At 45.7% G+C, this 20116-nt stretch overlaps 1 protein-coding gene across 1 annotated transcript; it reads left to right on the plus strand.

The window, feature by feature from the left end:
• The first annotated feature begins 341 nt into the window (after positions 1 to 341).
• Positions 342 to 19708, plus strand: LOC133380999 (RING finger protein 39-like). Its single transcript, XM_061619326.1, has 8 exons — positions 342 to 490; positions 2838 to 3257; positions 6664 to 6912; positions 7601 to 7623; positions 10643 to 10758; positions 13026 to 13052; positions 15926 to 15952; positions 17798 to 19708. The coding sequence occupies exons 2-8, from the start codon at positions 2850 to 2852 to the stop codon at positions 18352 to 18354; spliced, it is 1407 nt and encodes a 468-aa protein (XP_061475310.1). The 5' UTR covers positions 342 to 490; positions 2838 to 2849; the 3' UTR covers positions 18355 to 19708.
• The last annotated feature ends 408 nt before the right edge of the window (positions 19709 to 20116 follow it).

A 20116-nucleotide genomic window follows, 5' to 3' on the forward strand; every position in this document is an offset into this window, starting at 1 on the left:
CTCTGAGAGGCAATGCCTGGCCCAAGGTCACCCAGTGAGCTTCATGGCTGTGTAGGGATTCAAACCCTGGTCTCCCGGGTTGTAGTCCAACACTGGCTTAACCATTACATCACACTGGCTCTCCCTTATACATACTGCATGCATGCATGTGATGTATACAGACACACACTTACCTCCCATCAGCACCACTCGCGTAGACGATGGCCAGGGGTTATGGGAGCTGGAGTTCTAACTATAAGTGGAGAATTCAGCCACTAACATTTTTTCAAGAATGCCATCATCGGGGAAGTGTTTATTTGCTCGGCTGGCTCCACCCCCGCTGTTCCTGATTGGGTAGGGGGGTTCTCGGAATGTTGCCGAACAGTGGCCGGGCCACTCTGACCAATCGCAGCGAGGCACTTTCGAATTTTCAGAGCGACTAACGGCTGGCTGGTTTACTCTCCCTTGGAACAAGCGTGGTGGCAGAGGTTTGTTTGATGTTGCTACTGGGGTAAGGAGAATAGGGCGAGAAAAGGGAATTTCTCCAGAGGTTGTTGGACTCCAGCTCCCATCAGCACCAGACAGCGTGGCCAAGACCCAGCGATTATGGGGGCTGGGACTCAACAACACGTGGAGAGCCAGAGGTTCCCCATCGAGAGGAGTTTTCTTAGCCGTGGCCTAAATAAAGGAGCGTATAAGGGGTTAAACGCTTCTCTTTTTTTTTTCTTGGGGGAGTAATTTAGCGAGGCGCATTAATTTGGCAGTTCGGAAGGGAAGAGAGCCAAGAATTGTGGGGTTCACAGTACCTGATCATTTTAAGCCCCCCGTTCTTCTTAAGTCAGCAGGAAAATGGAGAGCTGGGGGGGTTTCCCTTGCAGAGAGCAAACGGGCCCTGTTGAACTAGAGGCAAAAACTAAGTGGCGGTAAGAATTGCTGTTTGACTGAGACAGACCCCGCGATTTGATGTTTAACTTGTGTGCCAGTCACGATCACTTACTCTCTCTCACACACACACACACAATCTATTTTCAATACTAGATTTGAGCCAGGTTGGATGTGGAGTCCTGGGGAAGCATAGTGTGTTGCAGCATGTGCAGAGTGTCTTCACATTTTCTTAGGGAGCAAGACTCGCCAGGAAACCTGAAGCCCAGCACTTCTCTCTTTTAAAAACTAGTCTTTTCCTTCTCTTGGAGGGCGGCTGAAAAGATGCAATCATTCCAGTGTAGCTCGCGAAAAGTACAAAAGGCCATAAAGGGGGGGCAGGCAGAGATGGAAATGTTTTAAAAAGGGTGGCGTGCGAAAAGGAGCTTCGGTTTCCAGCTTGTCTCCACTTAGCTCCACAGTCACGTGCCGCTGGCGGCCCTCCCGCGCGATTGGACGGTGAGCTCTTTGGAATGCCGGCTAGGACCCCGAGATCCACCAGCTAGAACCTGGTGCAAAAGATACACAATAAGAATTAAAGAATTCTGAGCCCTGGAATTTGTTTTGGAGTTTTGGAGCTGAACTGATCTCATAGTTCTTCTACCAAAAAAAAAATCCATTTCTGATTTTTCAAACCCCTGCCAGCTTTCTTCATTTCATTAGTATTTTTTTTTTTTTTGCAGGGGGAGTGATTTTGTTTTTTACTATTATTAAGTTATTTGGAGTCTGAGATATTTGCTGGTCTGCCTTCTGTCTTCTCCTGGGTTAGAGGGGAGAGAGTGGTAAACTGGAGAAACTGCTGCTTTACTCTCCAGTTCAAGGCAGACAAAGACTAAGGAAATTTTTGAGTTAGGATCAGGATAGAACTACAGATATGTGCACAAAAGGGGGAGGGAGGCATGACTCGGGACAGATTATCACCTGTATATGGTGTGGAAAGGTGCTAGATGCGATGCCCATGCTATTTTGATGGATTGGAGTTTATTCAGCACCAGGTTTCCTTGCCACGTAATTAGCTTTCCAAACAGTTTGGAGCTGGAATGAGCTAATAAATCGTGTAAGTTTCCAGTTCTTGTACAAAAACTGCCACCAACCATGGACTCTTGCTAATCCTACTCTTCTTTTTTTAAAAAAAACCTCTTCAAGGAGATGCTGTAGTCTAGTTCAATCCAGCTAACTCAATTCCCCTGGCAGTTCTAGCCCTCATGCAGACTTGTGTAGTACTTTTGGGGCGCAGGTGCACTTTCCATTGTCTAATTTCTACATAAGTAGACCTGCAGGGATGCCTTTCTAGGACACTGTCACAAATGTTAATCTATAGTACATCTCAAATTTCAGCCAGTTACCACTCCCTGTTTTCCTTCTGTGAAAGAAAAAAAAACACTGGGGGTCAAAAATATCCTAGAAACTCTGGGTGCAAATTTCTGCCTTTCATTTTGTAATTTACATGAGTAGACCTAGAAGGTTGTCCTTCCCCGACATTTTCACAAACTGTGACCCATACCAGGCCCCAAAATTTCAGCCAGTTACTACTTAACCATTTTCTTTCTGGAAACAAAAAACCACTGGGATCTAAAAATAGCCCTTAGGTTATGTTGTTTACTCAATATGCATGGAGAAGGGGCCAACATATACTGCTCAGAAAAATTCTACTTTCTCTGAATACTGTAAGTGTTTTTTGGCTCAGAGTCCTTTGGTAGAGTGTCAAGCACAATTGTGGTGAGCAAAAAAGAAAAAAAGATCTCTGGGCTACAAAGTGACCCCATCCTTCCACTGGAAATCTCTTGGGCTACAAATAACCTCCAAAGAGAGCCAGTGTGATTTTTAAATTTTTTATTATTATTTTGTTTTGCTGCATCTGCATGAGGGCTAGAAAAAGAAATTCCCAATCTATGGAAATTTTAAATGAAACTAACACCGTTATTTGTATACTTCAGGGAGAAGCAGCCATGGCAGCTGAGGGTCCTATTGAGGGGCTCTGTGAGGAAGCTACTTGTTCCATCTGCCTAGAGTACTTCATAGATCCAGTGACTATTGATTGCGGGCACAATTTCTGCCAAGCCTGCTTCAACCGATTCTGGGGGGATCCCAACACAACCGCTTCCTGCCCTCAGTGTAGAGAGAACATTCAGCAAAGGAACTTTAGACCGAACCGGCAGCTGGCAAACATTGTGGAACTAGTCAAGGAGCTGCAGGAGAGAAAAGCATCCAAAAGAAAGGGGGAAGAATGTGAGAGGCACCAGGACGCCCTGAAAATTTTCCGGAGAAATGATCAACCCCCAGTTGGTGTGGTTCGTGACAAATCACTGGGTCATCAGCACGTGTCTTCTATAAGTGAAATTTCTGAAAAATATAAGGTAGGAAATTGCTGTGTTTGATGGGCACAGAAAATATTTTCCCACTGTTGTTGTGGTGGTGCGTGTTTCGTACACACACACACAAATTAAAATCTGGGTTTTTTAAAAAAGTTCTAGAGAAGAAGGCCAATTGGCTAGAAGGGGCCAGAGGTGGCTTCACAGTAAAATCAGGTTGAAAGTGTTATTTAGAATCCACAGCAAATAAACAGTTCCAGCCTTAATAATCTAAAAAATAAAACCACAACAATAGATCAAATTTATATCACAGCACCTCTAGACAAGCAAAACATTTCTAGTCAACCAAATTCCTAAATAAATAAATATGTCTTTATAAGTTGCCTAAAACCTATCAAAGTTGGCATCAATTGGTCCATTCCATTCTATGGCACTGAAATTGCCTTGGTTGCCCTGGCTGATGGCATTTGTTGGAAGAGAGATTGGGGGAGTGCAACCCTGTTCATTCTTCTCCATCTCTGCGGCTTTTCTTGCTGTTGACCACGGTATCCTTTTGGAGTGTCTCAGGGAGGTGGAGGTTGGGGCACTGCTCATACTTCCAGGGCCACTTACAAAAGGTAGTTTTGGGAGGCTGTTGTTTGGCACCATGGGAGTTGTCCTGCGGTTTTCCCCAGAGCTCCATCTGTGTCCCATTGCTATTGAACATCTATATGAAGAGATTTGGAATGAGGTGTCATCACTATGTGGATGACACCCAACTATCTCTCTATTCTACCTGAAACAGGAGAGGCAGCTGAGCTGCTGGAACCATGCTTGGAGGCTGTAATGGGCTGGATATGGGCCACTAAATTGAGACTGAATCCTGAAAAGACAGGTGTTGTGTCCACCGTTCTCATGTCTGAGAGATGGAAAGGCGGCCTGTTCTGGACAGGGTTGCACTTCCCTGGAAGGAGCAGATCTGCAGCCTGATGGCACTCCTGGATCCAACATTGTCACTAGAGGTTCAGGTACCTTTGTGACCAGAAATGCCTTTTTCCAAATCCGGCTGGTTCACCAGTTTCAATGACCTGGCCACATTTCTTTATGCTCTGACCTCAAGACTCCATGGTCCTTGTTTCTGAGACCAATCCCCAACACCCTGGGCAATTGTTCCCGGGCAGACACTCCCCGTGCCTCTCCTTATCAAGTTTAGGTTACAACCCACACCAGCCCTGTAAGGTAGGTAGACTGCCACCACCCCTTAACCTGGCTTTCCACTCTGAGTAAGGGGAACTGAGAGCACCCACTAGAATGACAATTTCCCCCAAGAGCAAGACTATTGTTACACTCCTTGCTCTGGAACGTTAGACCTGGAATAATAATCAGTAGTCAGTAGCATTGTGGTCAAGGCCTGGATTCAGAGCCAAAGCTGCAAAGTAACACACACCAAGTAATAAGAGATAGTTTATTAAACGTATAATAATGCATATAAAAAGAGCAGCATACAAATTCCTTTAAGCCCAAATACCCCCAACAGGGTTAGGTATAGTCAACACTTACATAAACACAGTGAGAGGTTCAACAGACAAGAACACAACAAAGTTTACTAAAGTAGCTGATACTCACTTCAATAAATATAAGAGCCTGGTTCCCTTGGGTTCCATATACCACAGACCATCCATAGGCAAGCCAAGATGGAGTAGGTAAGGAACAACTAACTGAACAATCACCCCTTCTTTTTATGGGATTTGTCTGTAACAGGAAGAGGGCCAATTAGCCAATCCAGTTTCCCCTTTAATGATCCGATCCAGGCACCTCTTTGCTGATGAAATAGCCGAGAAATTTCACACAGGGCCAGACTCTGACTTACAACACTCAGTTCTCCTGACTTTGATATCAGGAAGCAGATAAGGCTCAGCTGCCTCCCCTTAGAAAAACAATCTGCAGCTGGCTGGTGCAAAACGCCTTAATTTTCCCAGCACTGAACATCCCAAGAACCTTTGCAAAAAATCCCCCCCCCCTTTCTCTCTGGCTGAGCCATTTTACATTGGTCACCCTTAGCTCAACCTGAGCTATACTTTGACACTGGTAACTTCCAGATTGGAATATTGCAATGTGTTCTGTGAAGGGTGGTCCTTGAAGACAACTCAGAAACTTCAACTGGTTGAAAATGCAGCAGTCAGATTATCGCCTGGGGTTCCCTTTAGATATTTTATAACCCGTGTTTTAAAATAGCCGCATTGGTTGCCAGTTCGTTTCTGGGCACAATTGAAGGTGCTTGTGCTAGTGTTTAAAGCCTTAAACAACTTAGGCCCCAAATACCTGAAAGACCCCCTTCTACCCTCTCAAGTGTTGTGATCAGCAGAGGGGCCCTTTTGGTAGTCCCACCACCCTTAGAAGCTCGGGGGGGGGCGGGAGAGGGCATTCTCTGTGGTGGCCTGTAAGTTGCGGGACTCTCTCTCCTCCAAGGTGCATCTGGCAACTTCTTTGACCAGCTTTAGGCAAATGCTGAAGATGCACATCCTTACCCTGTCCTTTAACACCTGAGGCTTACATTTTTAGGACCCACCCTATTTTGTGATAGTTGTTGTAACCCGCCCTGGGACCTCTGGACGAGAGGTGAGCAGTTAATACTACTAATAATAATCATCTGTGAGGGGAGGGCGTTCCACAATGATGGCTACTACTATGTAGAATGCCCTCTCATATATCATATTCTTGGCAAATGTGGCACTGTTAAGATAGTGTCTCCACTTGATCTCAAACACCAGGCTGATGTATAGGGGGAGTTGGAGCTCCAGCAAATACCCAGGTCCTAAGTCGTGTAGGGCTTTATATGTCAACACAAGTGTGATACACAAGAAACATCAAAGAGAACTAAAAAAAATGCACTACATTCAGTTTTTAGAAAGGAGGAATATTCAGAAACATTACATGCATGAGAGGCATAGTTTGGTGTAACGTGTGGAACACTGCGATTACAAGGAAAACAAAAAATGATTATTGTGTCAAAACACAAGGTGGAATAGTGAGTCAAAAATCCTGGCCAGGCAGGCTAGCTCAAGAACATTATTAGGAACAGCACCAATCATGAAGAAGGGTGAAAATGCACATCTGTATAGGTGAACGTTAGGTCAATGGTCAAAAACCAACCAAGAGTTTTCTAGGAAGTGTCCCATAAGTCAGATGGGGTTGCTTTAGGCCAGGCATGGGAAACTTTTGCCCCCTTCAGTTGTTGCAGAACTACAGCTCCCATCGCCATTGGCCATGCTTGCTAGGGCTGGTGGGAGTTGTAGTTCAGCAACATCTGGAGGGCCAAAGGTTCCCCACCCCTGCTCTAGGGCCAGGGATGGGGAATGTGTGACCATTCAGATGTTGCTGAACTACATGGTTGAAGTGAGAGGCCTCTAGCAAAGCTCATGTTCTACTGTTGCCCTTCTTTTAATATCTGTATATTCCCCCCCTCCCCCAGGCACAATTAGAAACAGAAAAGCAGAAGATGAGATCTGTCTTTCAGAGAATGCAGATGTTTCTCAAGGCAAAACAATCCCTCTGGCTAAGTGAGCTAAAAGATCTAGAGATAAAGATTTGGAGAAAGGGTGAAGAAAACATCACTGAACTCTCTGAGGAGCTTTCCAGACTCAATACTCTGATCATGCAGATGGAGGGGAGATACCTGCCGCCACCAAATCCCTTCCAGCACCCAAGGGAATCCCTCCAGGTGGGGCTGCTGCTGCTGTTGTTGTTAATATTATAATATTTGTGTTTGGAAATGAAAGGAAAGGAAGTATTTATTTATTAATTAAATTTGTGTCCCGCCCTTCCTTTTTAAAAGAGAAATTATACATGAATACTAGTAATAATCGCAATAAGTCACCGTCAGTTCACATTACGGTTACAATATTAATCAGTACATGCAACTTGAGTTAAGCATATATGTTAATATAAACCCTCCAGATGTCCAAATAGGTATTCACTCAAAATTGACGTCTATGTGATTGATTGACTGAAGTATTTTTAGGCGGCACGTTTCCTAGAGGGACATCAAGGCAGCTGCAGCATAAAACAACACAAAATTTAAAAATATAATTAAAAACAATGATAAAAGCATTAATAAATACTGCATTGGTTGAGGGGGGGTTTCATGTTACAAAGGCCTGTCTAAAAAGTTTTCTGTTTTCAAGAGACCCTTGAAAGAAAGGCGGGGTGAATATGTTCACATGTAGCTTCCAGGTGAAGCTTAACACTGAGATGCCTTCCAAGCGCCTTGAAATGAAAAAGGCGCAATCCTGTGAGCATCCATTTGTTTTCCACAAACCTGGAAGTGGGCAAAGGAATCTCCTCTAGGATAGAAGCATTCCGGTGTTTGTTCTGTCTGTGTAGCTGACACCCATTTCTGTCTCTTTCAGGACATCAAAAATGCCTTGACCAGGTATGTGGCTCTTTTCCCATTCCCCTTTCTGTTTCCCTGACTCTTTGGGTGTCAAAGCTTTGTTCCCAGTGGAGTGCTTCTGGAGACAAATGATCCTGTTCTGTACCGTGGGCTGTTCATACCTTTGTTCTTTGTCATTTGAAATTGGCGCTCCCCTCTGTTTGCTCCTGCTCTTTCTCACGCTCCCCTTCCTTTTTTCACCTGCCCTGGAACAGCCTCAATCACATTGTTGTTTTTGAAAAACAAAGCTAGCTCATATAAAGGCTCCGTAGTACAGTCCAACGGTCAGAAACCATTTTTTTCCGAGGGACACTATGAAAGGTTCTGGAAATACATTTCCTCTGCAATGTGCAAATTCTCTACATCCTTAAGATCTGATGTCCTAACGATTCTGGGGAGGGAATAGGGGCCTTTTACTGTGATGCTTAGGCCTCTACTACATGAGTTCCTTTTAAATGAAGATGCCATGGAAAGAACACGCAGACGTCTTCGTGTGGAGCGTCTACTCTGCCACTGAGCAACAGGCCCCCTGTTTTGTATCTCCGTCGGTGCTCCTTGTGATCGTTTTTCTTGTGGCCTTCTGATCCCACAAAGAGAAGCAAAGACAGTACTGTGAGACGGAGGGATTTGTACTTGGATCCCCTAGTGCAGCATTGGAACCCTCCAGCTGTTTTGGCCAAGCCATGCCCACTTGCTCTACACCTGACATTATGCATGACGTCAGGTGTGGGGCAGGTGAAGACGGAGCTGCGCAAAAAGGGCATGTGCAAAGCCCTGTGCTGTGCATGGTGCTTCGAAGCCCCAATAATTAGCTGATCACTTCAAAGTGCTGCGCATGGCTGTTTGCAAGCACTGACCATGATTGTCAGCTGCATCGAGCATCAGATTGTATTTCCCGCTAGGACAAGGGTGAGGAACTGGATCGGGCTGGCAGGCCCAGATCCTTATCTTCCCCAACCCACTGGGGCAGGTGGGCGGCTCTGAGTTTTCCCATGCAGTTTGAGATTAACCACGTGGGCATGGTGTGCACCAGAGAAGGCTGGTCCATTAGGGCAAGTGGGACATTCTACCAAGTTCAGTCTGCCCTCAGCCAGTTCCCGCCTGCCACTTTTCTGCCTACCTCCTTACAACTGGTCTAGGGGGTGACATTGTTTGCCATCTTCCTGGTCCTTAGTCTCAGTGTTGGCCTTGTAGAACTCAGCAGGGAGGGGGAACAGAAGTAGTTGGCTCTGCCTATCATTGCTATGGCTGCGCCTACTGTGTTTTGTAATTTTGTACTTCTGAACTGTCTGAGTGTTTTGCATTTATAAATTGTGGCTTTCACACTCATTCTCCTGATCTTTGGTTCCACGATTTTTGTTTTGTGCTTTTTGCTCCACCTACTGTTGGGCGCCCTGACTTCTGCCCCATCAGTCCCAATGGGCACCCAGCCACCACTGGCGCACACAGTGGTCTGAAGCCCGAACCCACCAGCTGATTGTCACGGCTTCAAAATGCTGTGCATGGTGTGCTTGTGCCCACATGGTTTAATTGCGCACCACCTCTGTTGTCCCACTTACTTCTTTGCCACACACATTTTGTCCCCCAAAGTTGGTTCAGTGTTCAGTTCTGGGTTTTTGCTTCTTTTCCTTGCAGGGTTATAGGCAATTTTTAGAACTAATTTAGACAGCTTCCCTCCAGGGTGGGTGGGTGGAGATAATAGTTTTTACAGGAAGTTCCTTGCCCCTGTTCAGAATTAATTTAACTAGAGCCGAAGCGGTTTGCTCAAAAGATCTCACACCTTAAAATGGTAGGCTAAGCCACCTTTCCCATAAACAAATCTTGAATAAGAGCCCAGCCTGTTATTTAGTTCTTCAAGCTTATGCTGGTATAGCACAGTGGGGAGGAGAGCCTGGCTGGGAGTCCAGAGTCTGTGAGTTCAAATCCCCACTTGTGTCTCCTGGGTGTCAAGGGCCAGCTAAAGATCACCCCCACAGGGAGTGGCTCAGGGGTTACGTGCCCGGCCACCTGTGCAGCCGTGGGCAAGCTGCAGAGTCCCAAGGAGTGCAGTTGCCACCCGGCTGGCAGTTGTGGGCAAGGAAGGGGCTGGCTTGTGCAGCTGTGGCAAGCTGAGCAGGCCCTAGCCAGCTGGGGAGGACTAGCCTCAGAGGGAGGCAATGGTAAACCCCCTCTGAATACCACTTACCATGAACACCCTATTCACAGGGTAGCCATAAGTCGGGCAGTCCATTTCCATTTTTTTCAGGTATGCTCTCAAAAAGAAACAGATGAGAAAAGATAATAAGAAATAGAAAACGAAGCTAAATATTGGCTCCTTTAAGATCTTTGTAACGTGTTAATAGCTTATTATGGGACACATTACTTGAGTACTTTGTACAGTAGGGAAAAAAGCATAGAATAAACCCTGGCTTCTGCTAGCTTGTGGGTGAGGCTATCCTGATGAGCTCCTGCTGCACTCCTGTATTTCCGCCCCTTACCGGGTAAGTGTGTACAGGACTGCCCCCTTCATATTCATAGTCTCTCTTGTGGAGGGAATGGGGCAGAGGGAGGGACCTGCTCTTGCCCCCTCCCTCATGGAGAATGTGCACACACACACACATTCTCATGTACACAGACACATGTGCCTGTCACAGACCTCGTGCATAGGCAAGCTGAGCAGGCCCTAGCCAGCTGGGGAGGACTAGCCTCAGAGGGGGGCAATAGTAAACCCTCTCTGAATACTGTTTACCATGAACACCCTATTCACAGGGTAGCCATAAGTCAGGATCGACAGTCCATTTCCATTTTCATCGGAGAGGTATATTCTGCTGCCCTTCCTCAAACATGTTATGTTACATTATGTTTTATTTCTAGGCCACCTTTTGGCCAAAAAGGACCCCAAGGCGGCTTACACACAAATAAAAAGCACAAATGCAAAATACAAATAAAAACAATATAATTTACAAAAAAATCAAACGAACAAAATTATAGCATTTCTAAAAAGCATCAACACCATCAACATGACTGTATTCCCTTCTAGGTGTGAGAGGAACGCATCAGAGTATGAAATGGACATTTCTCACTGGTGGGAACAGACACTAAAAATGGCCTCAGAGAAAAATTCTGCTTTGGAAAGGGCGATGGGGAGCTATCAAGGTACATTTTTAAAAGGAAGGGAATGGATTTGGAGCCCTGAGAGTGTTCTAACTGTAGGCTGGTCGCTCAAACTAGACATGACATTAAATGCGCCATTAAACATTGTCAGGTTCTTAAAAAATTTCAAAGGGCGGAGCAATTTTCACTGGGGCTGCAGTGTTTGGTAAAGCTTAACCCTTCCTTCCCCAGTCATAATCCAGACCAAGAGCTCCTCCCCTCCAGCCAAGATTTGGATAGAATAAAAGCTCTTATTGGTGCAAACAGGAGTATTTGTTCTTATAATGGGGGCGGTGTCTAATTTTAATCTGTATGACTGGGGAGGAAAGGGTCATTCTCCCCTCTCCACGCTGCATTCCTGACAAAGATCAAGGTCCCTGATCTTTTTTTTTTAAGGGTCATGACATTTAATTTCACACCTAGTTTTTCTCTCCAATCTTTTTGAGACTGGAACTGATTTTCCTTACAACAGGCATGTGGGAACTGTGGCCCTCCCAATATTGTTAGACTCCCATGATCCTAAGCAACTGGTCATGGTGTCTGGGATTGATGGGAATTGTGGCACAACAACAAGAGGACCATAGGTTCTCCAATTCTGCTCCATTAGGTTCTGAATCGTTACTCCCTTCAATTCCCCATGGATGCCTTTTTTTGTGGAGATGGAAGGTCCCACCTGTTACATTTTGGAAGCCCGTTTGAGGAACAAAAGTTGGTTTTTTAAATGATTTTATTTATAAAATCTTTCCAAAAATTGATCCTGGTCAATAATATTCCCGTCTCTTGTTGAAGAGGTGAAACACCATATTCACACAGTATATTTATTCCGCTATTACACCACTTTCAACAGTCAAGGCTTCTCCCATGGAATCCTGGGAAGGGTGGTTTGGGAAGGGTGCTGAGAGTTGTTAGGAGACTCCCTGTTCCCTTCGTAGAGCTATAATTCCCAGAGTTCCCTAGGAAGAGGGGTTGACTGTTAAACCACAGAATGATAGCTCTCTGAGGACAATAAGGGTCTCCCAACAACTCTCAGCACCCTTTACAAACTACAGTTCCCAGGAAAGCCATGACTGTTTAAGTGGAATTGGTGGAATAAATGTCTGGTGTAAGCATGACCTGTTTCAGAGCCAGATCCACCCTTTTTCTGCTAGATGTTGTATTGGAACTTAATGTTTCTCCTAGTCAACAAGAGATGGTGACGATAATATCATTTGTTTTGAGCATCTTAATTATCAATGAAAGTGTACTGGTCCAAATGGAAAGTGCCTCCTCTGACTTGGCTTCCCTGATATCTTCATGCCCTTGACCCAGGCTCCAGATTTAAACCACAGAACATTATTGCAAGCAGCAGCATTTTCATTTGCATCAGGAGTGTGGGATCGTTTTCAGTCCAAAGACTGCATTTTCTTCCAGGCAACCTTCTGTGGCCCATATGCCAGTGGTGGGCGGGGCCAGAGGCAAAAGGGGCGGAGCAACAAATGTAAATTTTACCTTTGTACAATAGGTTAGTTTCTACACACACTCACATATCCCTCTATCCTCCAGCCAGGCAAGCAAGAGGCACAGTTGTAGTTTAAGGACATGCTGCAGTCAGCCAAAAACACTAAAGGAGGATGCGAAACAGGGCCAGTGAGGGGGAAGAGGAGATGTAGCTTGGGAAGAGCACAGAGGGCCAGATAGAGAGACTTGGAGGGCTGCTTTTGGCCCCCAGGCCTGAGATTGCTCACCCCGGGTTTAAATGCTGATCTAACAGTAGATGTTCTGTACATGTCTGCTAAGATGTATGGGTGGGATCTGTTGGTTGGTGCCAGTTTGAAAACATTGCATTGATCTAACACGGTGGTATCAAGTTTGTTATTTGACAACTTGCTGTTGCTTTCTCCAATCCTTTTTTTCCCTCAGAAAAAAAATACTGATATCAATATTGATCTTTTGAAGGAAATATCAATATTTTGAAATAAAACATTGATAAAAATATCAATATTAATGTATATATTATGGAGGCAGATTTTTTTTTAAATCATTTTTTGAAAATAATGCTACATAAAAATCCGATTTGCAACTATAGAGAACGAGCAAATTAATAGAAAATTAGGTACCAAATCTGCATTGGATAGAATTTTAGTACATCCCTACTCAGAAGTTAGCCCCGTTGAGTTCAGTACAGGTCTGCAGACTACATGAGTTTTCTGTATGTGCGAGTCCTGAGATTCTTGTTCATGAAAGAACTCGTTGCCATACGTCTGAGTAATCTCGCCACTTTCTCTTCACAGAGTCTCTGGAGCAAGTTACAAATACAGGTAATTCTCTGAGAATGAAAGAGAAGGGACATTTTTTGATGGGAGGTGGTGTTTAGGAGGGGCCTAAACTTCTGGGAGACCATTTCTGTTACCCCATTAAGTGAATTCATTCAACACAAACCTAATTTAAATGCTAAACAGAGTGTGCAGTGTAGCATGAGAGGGTCTTATTACACTAGGGCATGTTGCTGTATGTCTCATGGTCTGAAATAAATTCATTTGCCTATAGTTTTATCCCGCCTCTTCTAGTAAAAACTCTTGGGCTGCTTAAAAACGACAGCTAAAGTTTGCTGTGTTTCTGAATGGTTTTTATTGTATGGTTTTTATTTCTTGTATACCGCTTTGATGTTTTTTTTAAATGAAATAGTAGTAGACAAATATGTTTATAAAAATAATAAAATGGCAAGAACAAATAATGAAAAATAAATCAAGAACAGGAAGCAGCCACTAAATAAAGTTCAGCAGAAGGAATACAGAAAGCCTACTTGAACTTGAAACATCTGTTCAAACAAAAAGAATATTCACTTGCTGTTGAAATGGCATCAAAAGTGGCACCAGGCAAACCTGCTTGTGGAGTATGTCATGGCTGAGAAGGCCCCCCTCTCCAACCACCAGACATTAGAAAAGTTTGGTCCGAAAAGTCCAAAAATGACTACAAAGTTTGGGCAGTACCATATGGTCAAAGGCATTTTTTCCAGGTCCCTGACACCCCACGCCTTTTAAAGCTTTTTATGGGAAGCGGGGAAACCTTTTTCACACATTGAGGGCCACATTTCTTTCTGGACAACCTTCTGGGGGCCACATGCCAGTGGTAAGCGGGGCCAGAGGCAACAGTAAACAGCAACAATCCCTTCTGTGTTTTGGACAGTATGCTCGTTTTTGTGCCTACTCGCACACCCCTTTCTTATCCTCCATCCAGGCAAGGAAAACTCATGATCAGAATTCAAGGCAAAAACACTTTATTAGAGGATATGAAGTAGGGACAGGGAGGCCTGGGAAGAGCCCATGGGCCAGATAGAGAGGCCTGGAGAGCCACATGGGCCTGAAGTTTCCTTTGTTGTTATGTGCCTCCAAGTCGACTACGACTTATGGCAACCCTATGAATCAGTGACCTATTGGATACTCTGTTCTTTTCGTGGTAAGAGGTATTCAGAGGTGGTTTACCATTGCCTTCCTCTGAGTTTGGATGCATCTTAGTCTGCTGTCTCAGCTTTGACCATTCCGCCTTGGGTGCCCCTGATGGGAGTCTAGCCTCTTGGTCTAGACTCCTGACGGCATTGCGCTCAGCTTCTTCAACACACTCAAACCCCCTCACCATGTTAAGGTGTGCACCCGAAGAGGAGGTGTGCATCCGAAGATGAAGTTTCCTACCCGTGGTTTATTGGTAGCCCTCGCCTCTGCACTTTGCATAGAAATAAACTGGGCCAGTGACGCTGGGGTAGGTTTGTGGCGGTCAGGAGGATCATGAAATCCTGAGCCATCTAGACAAGGCAGCCCTGGCATAGCTGCTGAGGTGCCCCAGAACCATAAGCTTTGGAGTCCTCAACACTACATTGGAGCCCCTTAGGATGTTGGGGTGGTGAGTGCACTTAACAGAATCCTCAGTCTGTCCTTAATGCCCAGCACCGGGCTCAAATATGCAAACTCAGGATTTGTCTGGGAGTGGCTTGCCCAGTGGTGACAGCCACAGTGATCTCCTCCCTGTTGCTGCGGCTTGTTGGGAGGATCAGGGCTGTGGGGATGCACCAGAGGAAACAAACTGATGCACCACCCTCTCGTAGTAAGCAGCAGCCATGTTGCTGCTGGGCCACCATTGCTGTGGCTCTACTCCACCCAAAGAGCCGCTCCCGGATTCGGCCTGACAGAAACCCCAGAGTGGGAAATGGTGGCATTACTACACTGACCCCACTCCCTCAGCCCTCCAGCGTATGTAGGTGGTGCTCCAAGAAACCTGGAAACGGTCCGCCCCTTCCACTTCATCCACTCTTGCTCTTGATAATGCAAGTCATGTTTGTTTCATCGTCCAGGGTCAAACCCTGAAAGGTGTTTGTCTTATTTACAGACTGGCCGTGCATGTAGCAGCCATGAACTCAAAAGTTCGGTGCCCTTTTTTGAGGAAGGACCAGAAATTAGGCAGGGGGCATATTTCTCTCCTGCTTCTGCTGCTCTGGCTGAAAACAACTTAAATTGTGGTCTTCCACCTTCTCCACTGGTGCAGGCACTAAATAAGCCTAAATTTGGGGTGAATTGACCAGAGGGGACAGTTTTGAAGGGAAGTGGTGCTTGGTTGAGAGAAGGGGCAAGGAAACCCTTACTGTTGGCATTGGTTCCAGTGTGTCTCCACCTCTGTTTTCTAAAAAAACAAGGGCACACAACACTAGTCAAACTGCCCCTTTTTACTCTAAAACCTGGTCGGATCAGCTCCAGTGTGGGTCTTTTTTTTAAATTCAGCTTCAAACAGATTTTGCAACTGATTGGTAGATCAACCTGTTGGCACTCCAAGTGTGGTCAATGGAAACATTTTGCTGTAGGCTCAGACAAAGAAAGTGAGTGGCCTAACACTTTGTTGTGAGCGGTCCTGAAAGGTCTGAAGTTAGCAGTGGGGAAGGGCGAGGATGGAGTAGCTTCAAAATGTAGCCAGAAAAACCATTTGCGCTGCTTTTGAAGTGACTTGTGTGCCCAGAGTCTAGGTCAGAAAGCACTGAGTGAAGGTAGTGATCTTGGAACGTGAAGATCACATATGAAAACAATCCATTCAGTATCATCCTAATTTAAAACATATGCTTGGGTGAAGAGGCTCTCTTTTTTTTGTTTGTTTGTTTGTTAAGGATGATCTGTTTTTAAATTTTGTCACTCTTTCCTCCCCATAACAGCTCTTCTGATGGAAGCCCTGAACAAAGGTAACTGAGGGAACGTTATGGGTGAGTTTAATGGGGAAGGGGTGGAGTCACAGTAGCAGCCTCTCAATTCACTTATTTAGGAGGCATTTCTTTGCACACTTGCCTAGGAGTAAGGTCTATTGAACTCAACAGATCTTACTGGTGAGCAGAAGGAAGTCTGTAGGCTTGCAGCGCCACGTTTGAATTTTATTAGGTGGTATTGTGACAAGTGACTAAACTGCCCTTCTGCAAAATTAAATTGATTTGTCTCTCTCCCTTCCCCCAGCCAAGATTGAGGCAGTGACTGCTCTTTGGGTTATAGAATCGTAGAGTTGGAACCTCTAACTGTCTTGTAACAGAACTCAAACCTCACTCCCTCAGCCTATCACACTTCTCCCCAACTCCCTCCACCAATCACCAACCATGTGTAAATACCCGCTCCCTGACGCTCTTGCCCCCATAGCGCTCACCATTAACAATATACAAAAAAACAGGTGACATTACTGCTTGTTTCTCTAGCCTTCATTCAGGCAAGCAAGAAGCATTGTTGGAATTCGAGGATGTACTCGAGCCAGGCAAAAATACTCAAAAGAGGGTGCCAAACCAGGCTGCTATGGGGAGAGGGAGTGGGATGTGGTGGAGTCCCAAGGGCCATATAAAGAGGTTTCAGGGGATGCATGTGGCCCCCCAGGCTTAAGGTTCCCCCATCTCCGGTCTTGCAGGTGTGAGATAAAATTGCAGCAGCTCAATAAGAAGCATGTGAATATGCAAACCTCTCCCTCTCTGTCTCTCTCTCTCTCACGCACACACACCTGTTCTGTCTGTTGTGCTATCGCTAGCCCTCTCTTAGAGCCAGTGAGAAGATTGCCAACCTGTAGTGTGCAAACTGCTTCAGAAATGCAAATGCTGTATCTACGCTTGACATGTTGGTTGTCCTGTCCTGGTGTAGAGCTGGACACTGGCTTTTGTCCCATCCTGTGTGATTGTAGGACTAAGTGAAGTGACTCAGTTATGGAATGTCTTATTCTATTCAAAAATAAATAAATAGCCCAGTTGCCTTCCTCGGCCACTGCTTTCTCTTTGGACTCAACCAGCCTCTGCTTGAGGGAGTAATTTTTCAAATCAGACACATGCAAGCATTGGTTACTCTTACTCTCAAGAGTGGGTGGGTGTCACTTTTTAATGTAAATGGAATGCTGGGGGAAAGGAGTGGAGCCTACCCCTTCTCTGCCTGGCCACTCTCCCCCCCCCTCCGCTTAACTTCTAAGAGGGGAAGTCTTAGAGCAGGAGAGCACAGGCAGGCATTCTCATCCCTCTGCATCCGCTCTATTTAGTCTAAAGCAGAGCCAAGAAACCCTTTTCAGCCCATGGGGTGCTGTCTGTCCTGGGGGCCGCATGTCTGGTGGGTGGGGCAAAAAAATTGAAACATTTGCCTTTGCACAGTAGGCTACTTTCTACAAACCTTCGCATGCCCTATCCAGGCAAAAACATTCAAGGAGGGTGTGAAGCAAGGCTGCTGAGGGGTGTGGCTGGGAAGAGGGGTGCGGTCTGGGCAGAGTCCCAAAGGCCAGGCAGGTTTGGAGGGCCACATTTGGCCCTCGGGCTGGAGGTTTCCAAAATTAACCTCCCACTTCATAGCCAAACTGGGAAGTGCACATTTAATAGCCATAAGTGTATCTGGCATGGCCCTTTGCCTGCTCTTTGCTGGGCTTCTGGATTAGATCCAGGTGAAGCCTGGAGGGAGGAATTTTCATGAGATGCTGTCCAGCAGCTGATGCTGATCCTTCTCCCATCCACCCCCATATCATCCACCATCCATTCTCTTTGTCCTTCATTCATTCCTCTCTCTTTCTCTCTGTCCTGCAGTGAATGTCACTCTGGATCCAGAGACGGCACATCCCTGCTTCACACTTTCTGAGGATCTGAAGAGCGTGAGATGGGAGCTGAAGAAGAGGAGGAGGAAGAAGGGAAGGAAGAGAGCCCTGCTGGCCAGCCCTGAGAGATTTGACATGGAGCGCTGTGTGCTGGGGCGTGAGGGGTTCACTTTCGGAAGACATTGGTGGGAGGTGGCGGTAGACGGTGAGGCAAATGCAAGGTGGGCCGTGGGGGTCGCAAGAGAATCTGTCAGGAGAAAGGGATATCTCTACATTAACGAGGGGGTCTGGGCAGTGGGGAAGCAAGCCCACAACCTGTCCACACCTTCCGAATTCTTCGCCTTTACTTGCCCCACACCAACCCGTCTGACCTTGAGAAGAGAGCCCCAGAAGATTCAGGTGTCCTTGGATTATGAAAGGGGCCAGGTGCAGTTTTTTGATGCTGACACCGGTGAATTGATTTTCACATACCATACGGGGCCATTCTTTGGGGAGAGGATCCTACCCTTTTTCCAAGTGAGGACCCGTGGACTCGCGTTCAAGTGCTGAACCTTGAGGTGACAGCCCCCACACCGTCTATGCAGGTGATGCTTGAGAACAGCAATGGGGAACCTGTGGTCTTCAGGTGGTGTTGGACTGTCGGCTTCTGTCAGCCCCCCAGACAAGCATGGTCAGTGGGTTGGGGTGATGGGAGCTGTAATCCAGCAACATCTGAGCAGACCACAGGTTCCCTATTCCTCATCTAGACGTTTTTCTGCGGTGGTATTAAGAGACCAGCAAAGGGCTATAATCTAATTGGTTTTCAGGCTGGGCTTCTGGTTCCTTGTCACAGATCTCAGAATCTTCCATCTGCAAAAGTGCATTTGAAGCAGGGAGGCTTATTTGTGTTAACTGTACCCTTGAAATAATCACTCCCTTTATTTAAAAAATAAAAAAAGAGGAACGGGCTCCTTTGTGTGTTCCCTTTGTTATAAAAAATGAAAAGACCACAATAGGTTGACATGTTGGGGGTATGGATTCAGTACCTGTTGCAGAATAGTTTAGCAAGTTTTGGCATTCCTATTCCTCATCCTTGTTTTGTGTCTTTACGTTTTTTGGGGTGGGTGGAAGAGAGCTTGATCATTCAAAACTGCAGTGAAACGAAGCTTCTAACCCTTGCTTATCTTGCCTTCTACTGATTCCTCTTTAATGCCACCATTCTTTCGTTACATACGAAGGAATGCCTAGCTCCCTTTACACCTTTATAAATACGTGGAAGGATTCTAGGAAGAGAAATGGGGCTACCCATCCCAAATGTCACACACCCCAACTGGTCTTGATATCTTCGAAGGGTAGTTACATTTGACCAGGTGATAGTGTGTGTACAGGTGCTCCATGCAACTAGGACTTGGGTGCAATCAGTTCTGATCACCTGGAGGACCTGCATGTGGACAGCTTGCTCATGTTTATCTGACCTTTTGCGGTTTTCAGTGGAGGGGCCAGCACGGTGACACAGCCTCGCTTCCTGTTCTATTTTCTGTGTATAATGGTGTGAAAGCCTGCAATTGAGAGCTGGAAGCATCCGCTGAGGAGCTCTGTTGGGGGGAGGGATCTTTTTGGAGCTCTGACATTATAGGCCAGGAATCAAGATGGAAGATGCTGCAACGAGAAAGCCCTTGTCAATAGTATGAGGCACAGGATAGACTAAGGATGGGGTTTGACAAGCAAAGACCATCCACGTGGATAAGTATTGGGGAGAAATCCCCTACATGTAAAGTCAGTTCTTATTTTTTGTCTTTGAGTTGACCTTCAACTTTGAGAGATGTTGTTTTTCCTCCTCTGCAAACATGTTGGTTGTTTCTGTGGACACCTGTTGATCTTGGAATGTGGAATGTTATTTGTCTTGTCTTAAGTTATTTATATATTGGGAATATAAAGTTCTCTTTGGAAATTCTTTTCTCTGATGGTCATGTTGTTTTTCTTTGTACCTTCCTTGCATTGGGGACAGAGCATCGCTATCCCAAAGAGCTGAATTGCTTGAGCAGCTTTCCTCTTGATGATCTTTTCCAAATTGCATGGGGTTTTTTTTAAATGCAGTCTTCCTATGGCAAATAACCTGCACAGAGGAAAATACATGGTACTCGTGCAGTGCTGGCCCATTGTATTTTGGTGACAGAGCTCAAAACTCCAGTTTCCTGCTAGGGTATGATCCACCAGCACCTTCTCCTTTATCTGTCTGATTGAAATGAAGAGGGATGGGGGGGCAGAGCACTGCCATTCTCCTGCAGGTCCCATTCAGTGTAATGGCATTTCTGCAGGAGAATCCCTTTAC

The sequence above is a fragment of the Rhineura floridana genome, chromosome 3, assembly GCF_030035675.1.
Source record: "Rhineura floridana isolate rRhiFlo1 chromosome 3, rRhiFlo1.hap2, whole genome shotgun sequence".
NCBI lineage: Eukaryota > Metazoa > Chordata > Lepidosauria > Squamata > Rhineuridae > Rhineura > Rhineura floridana.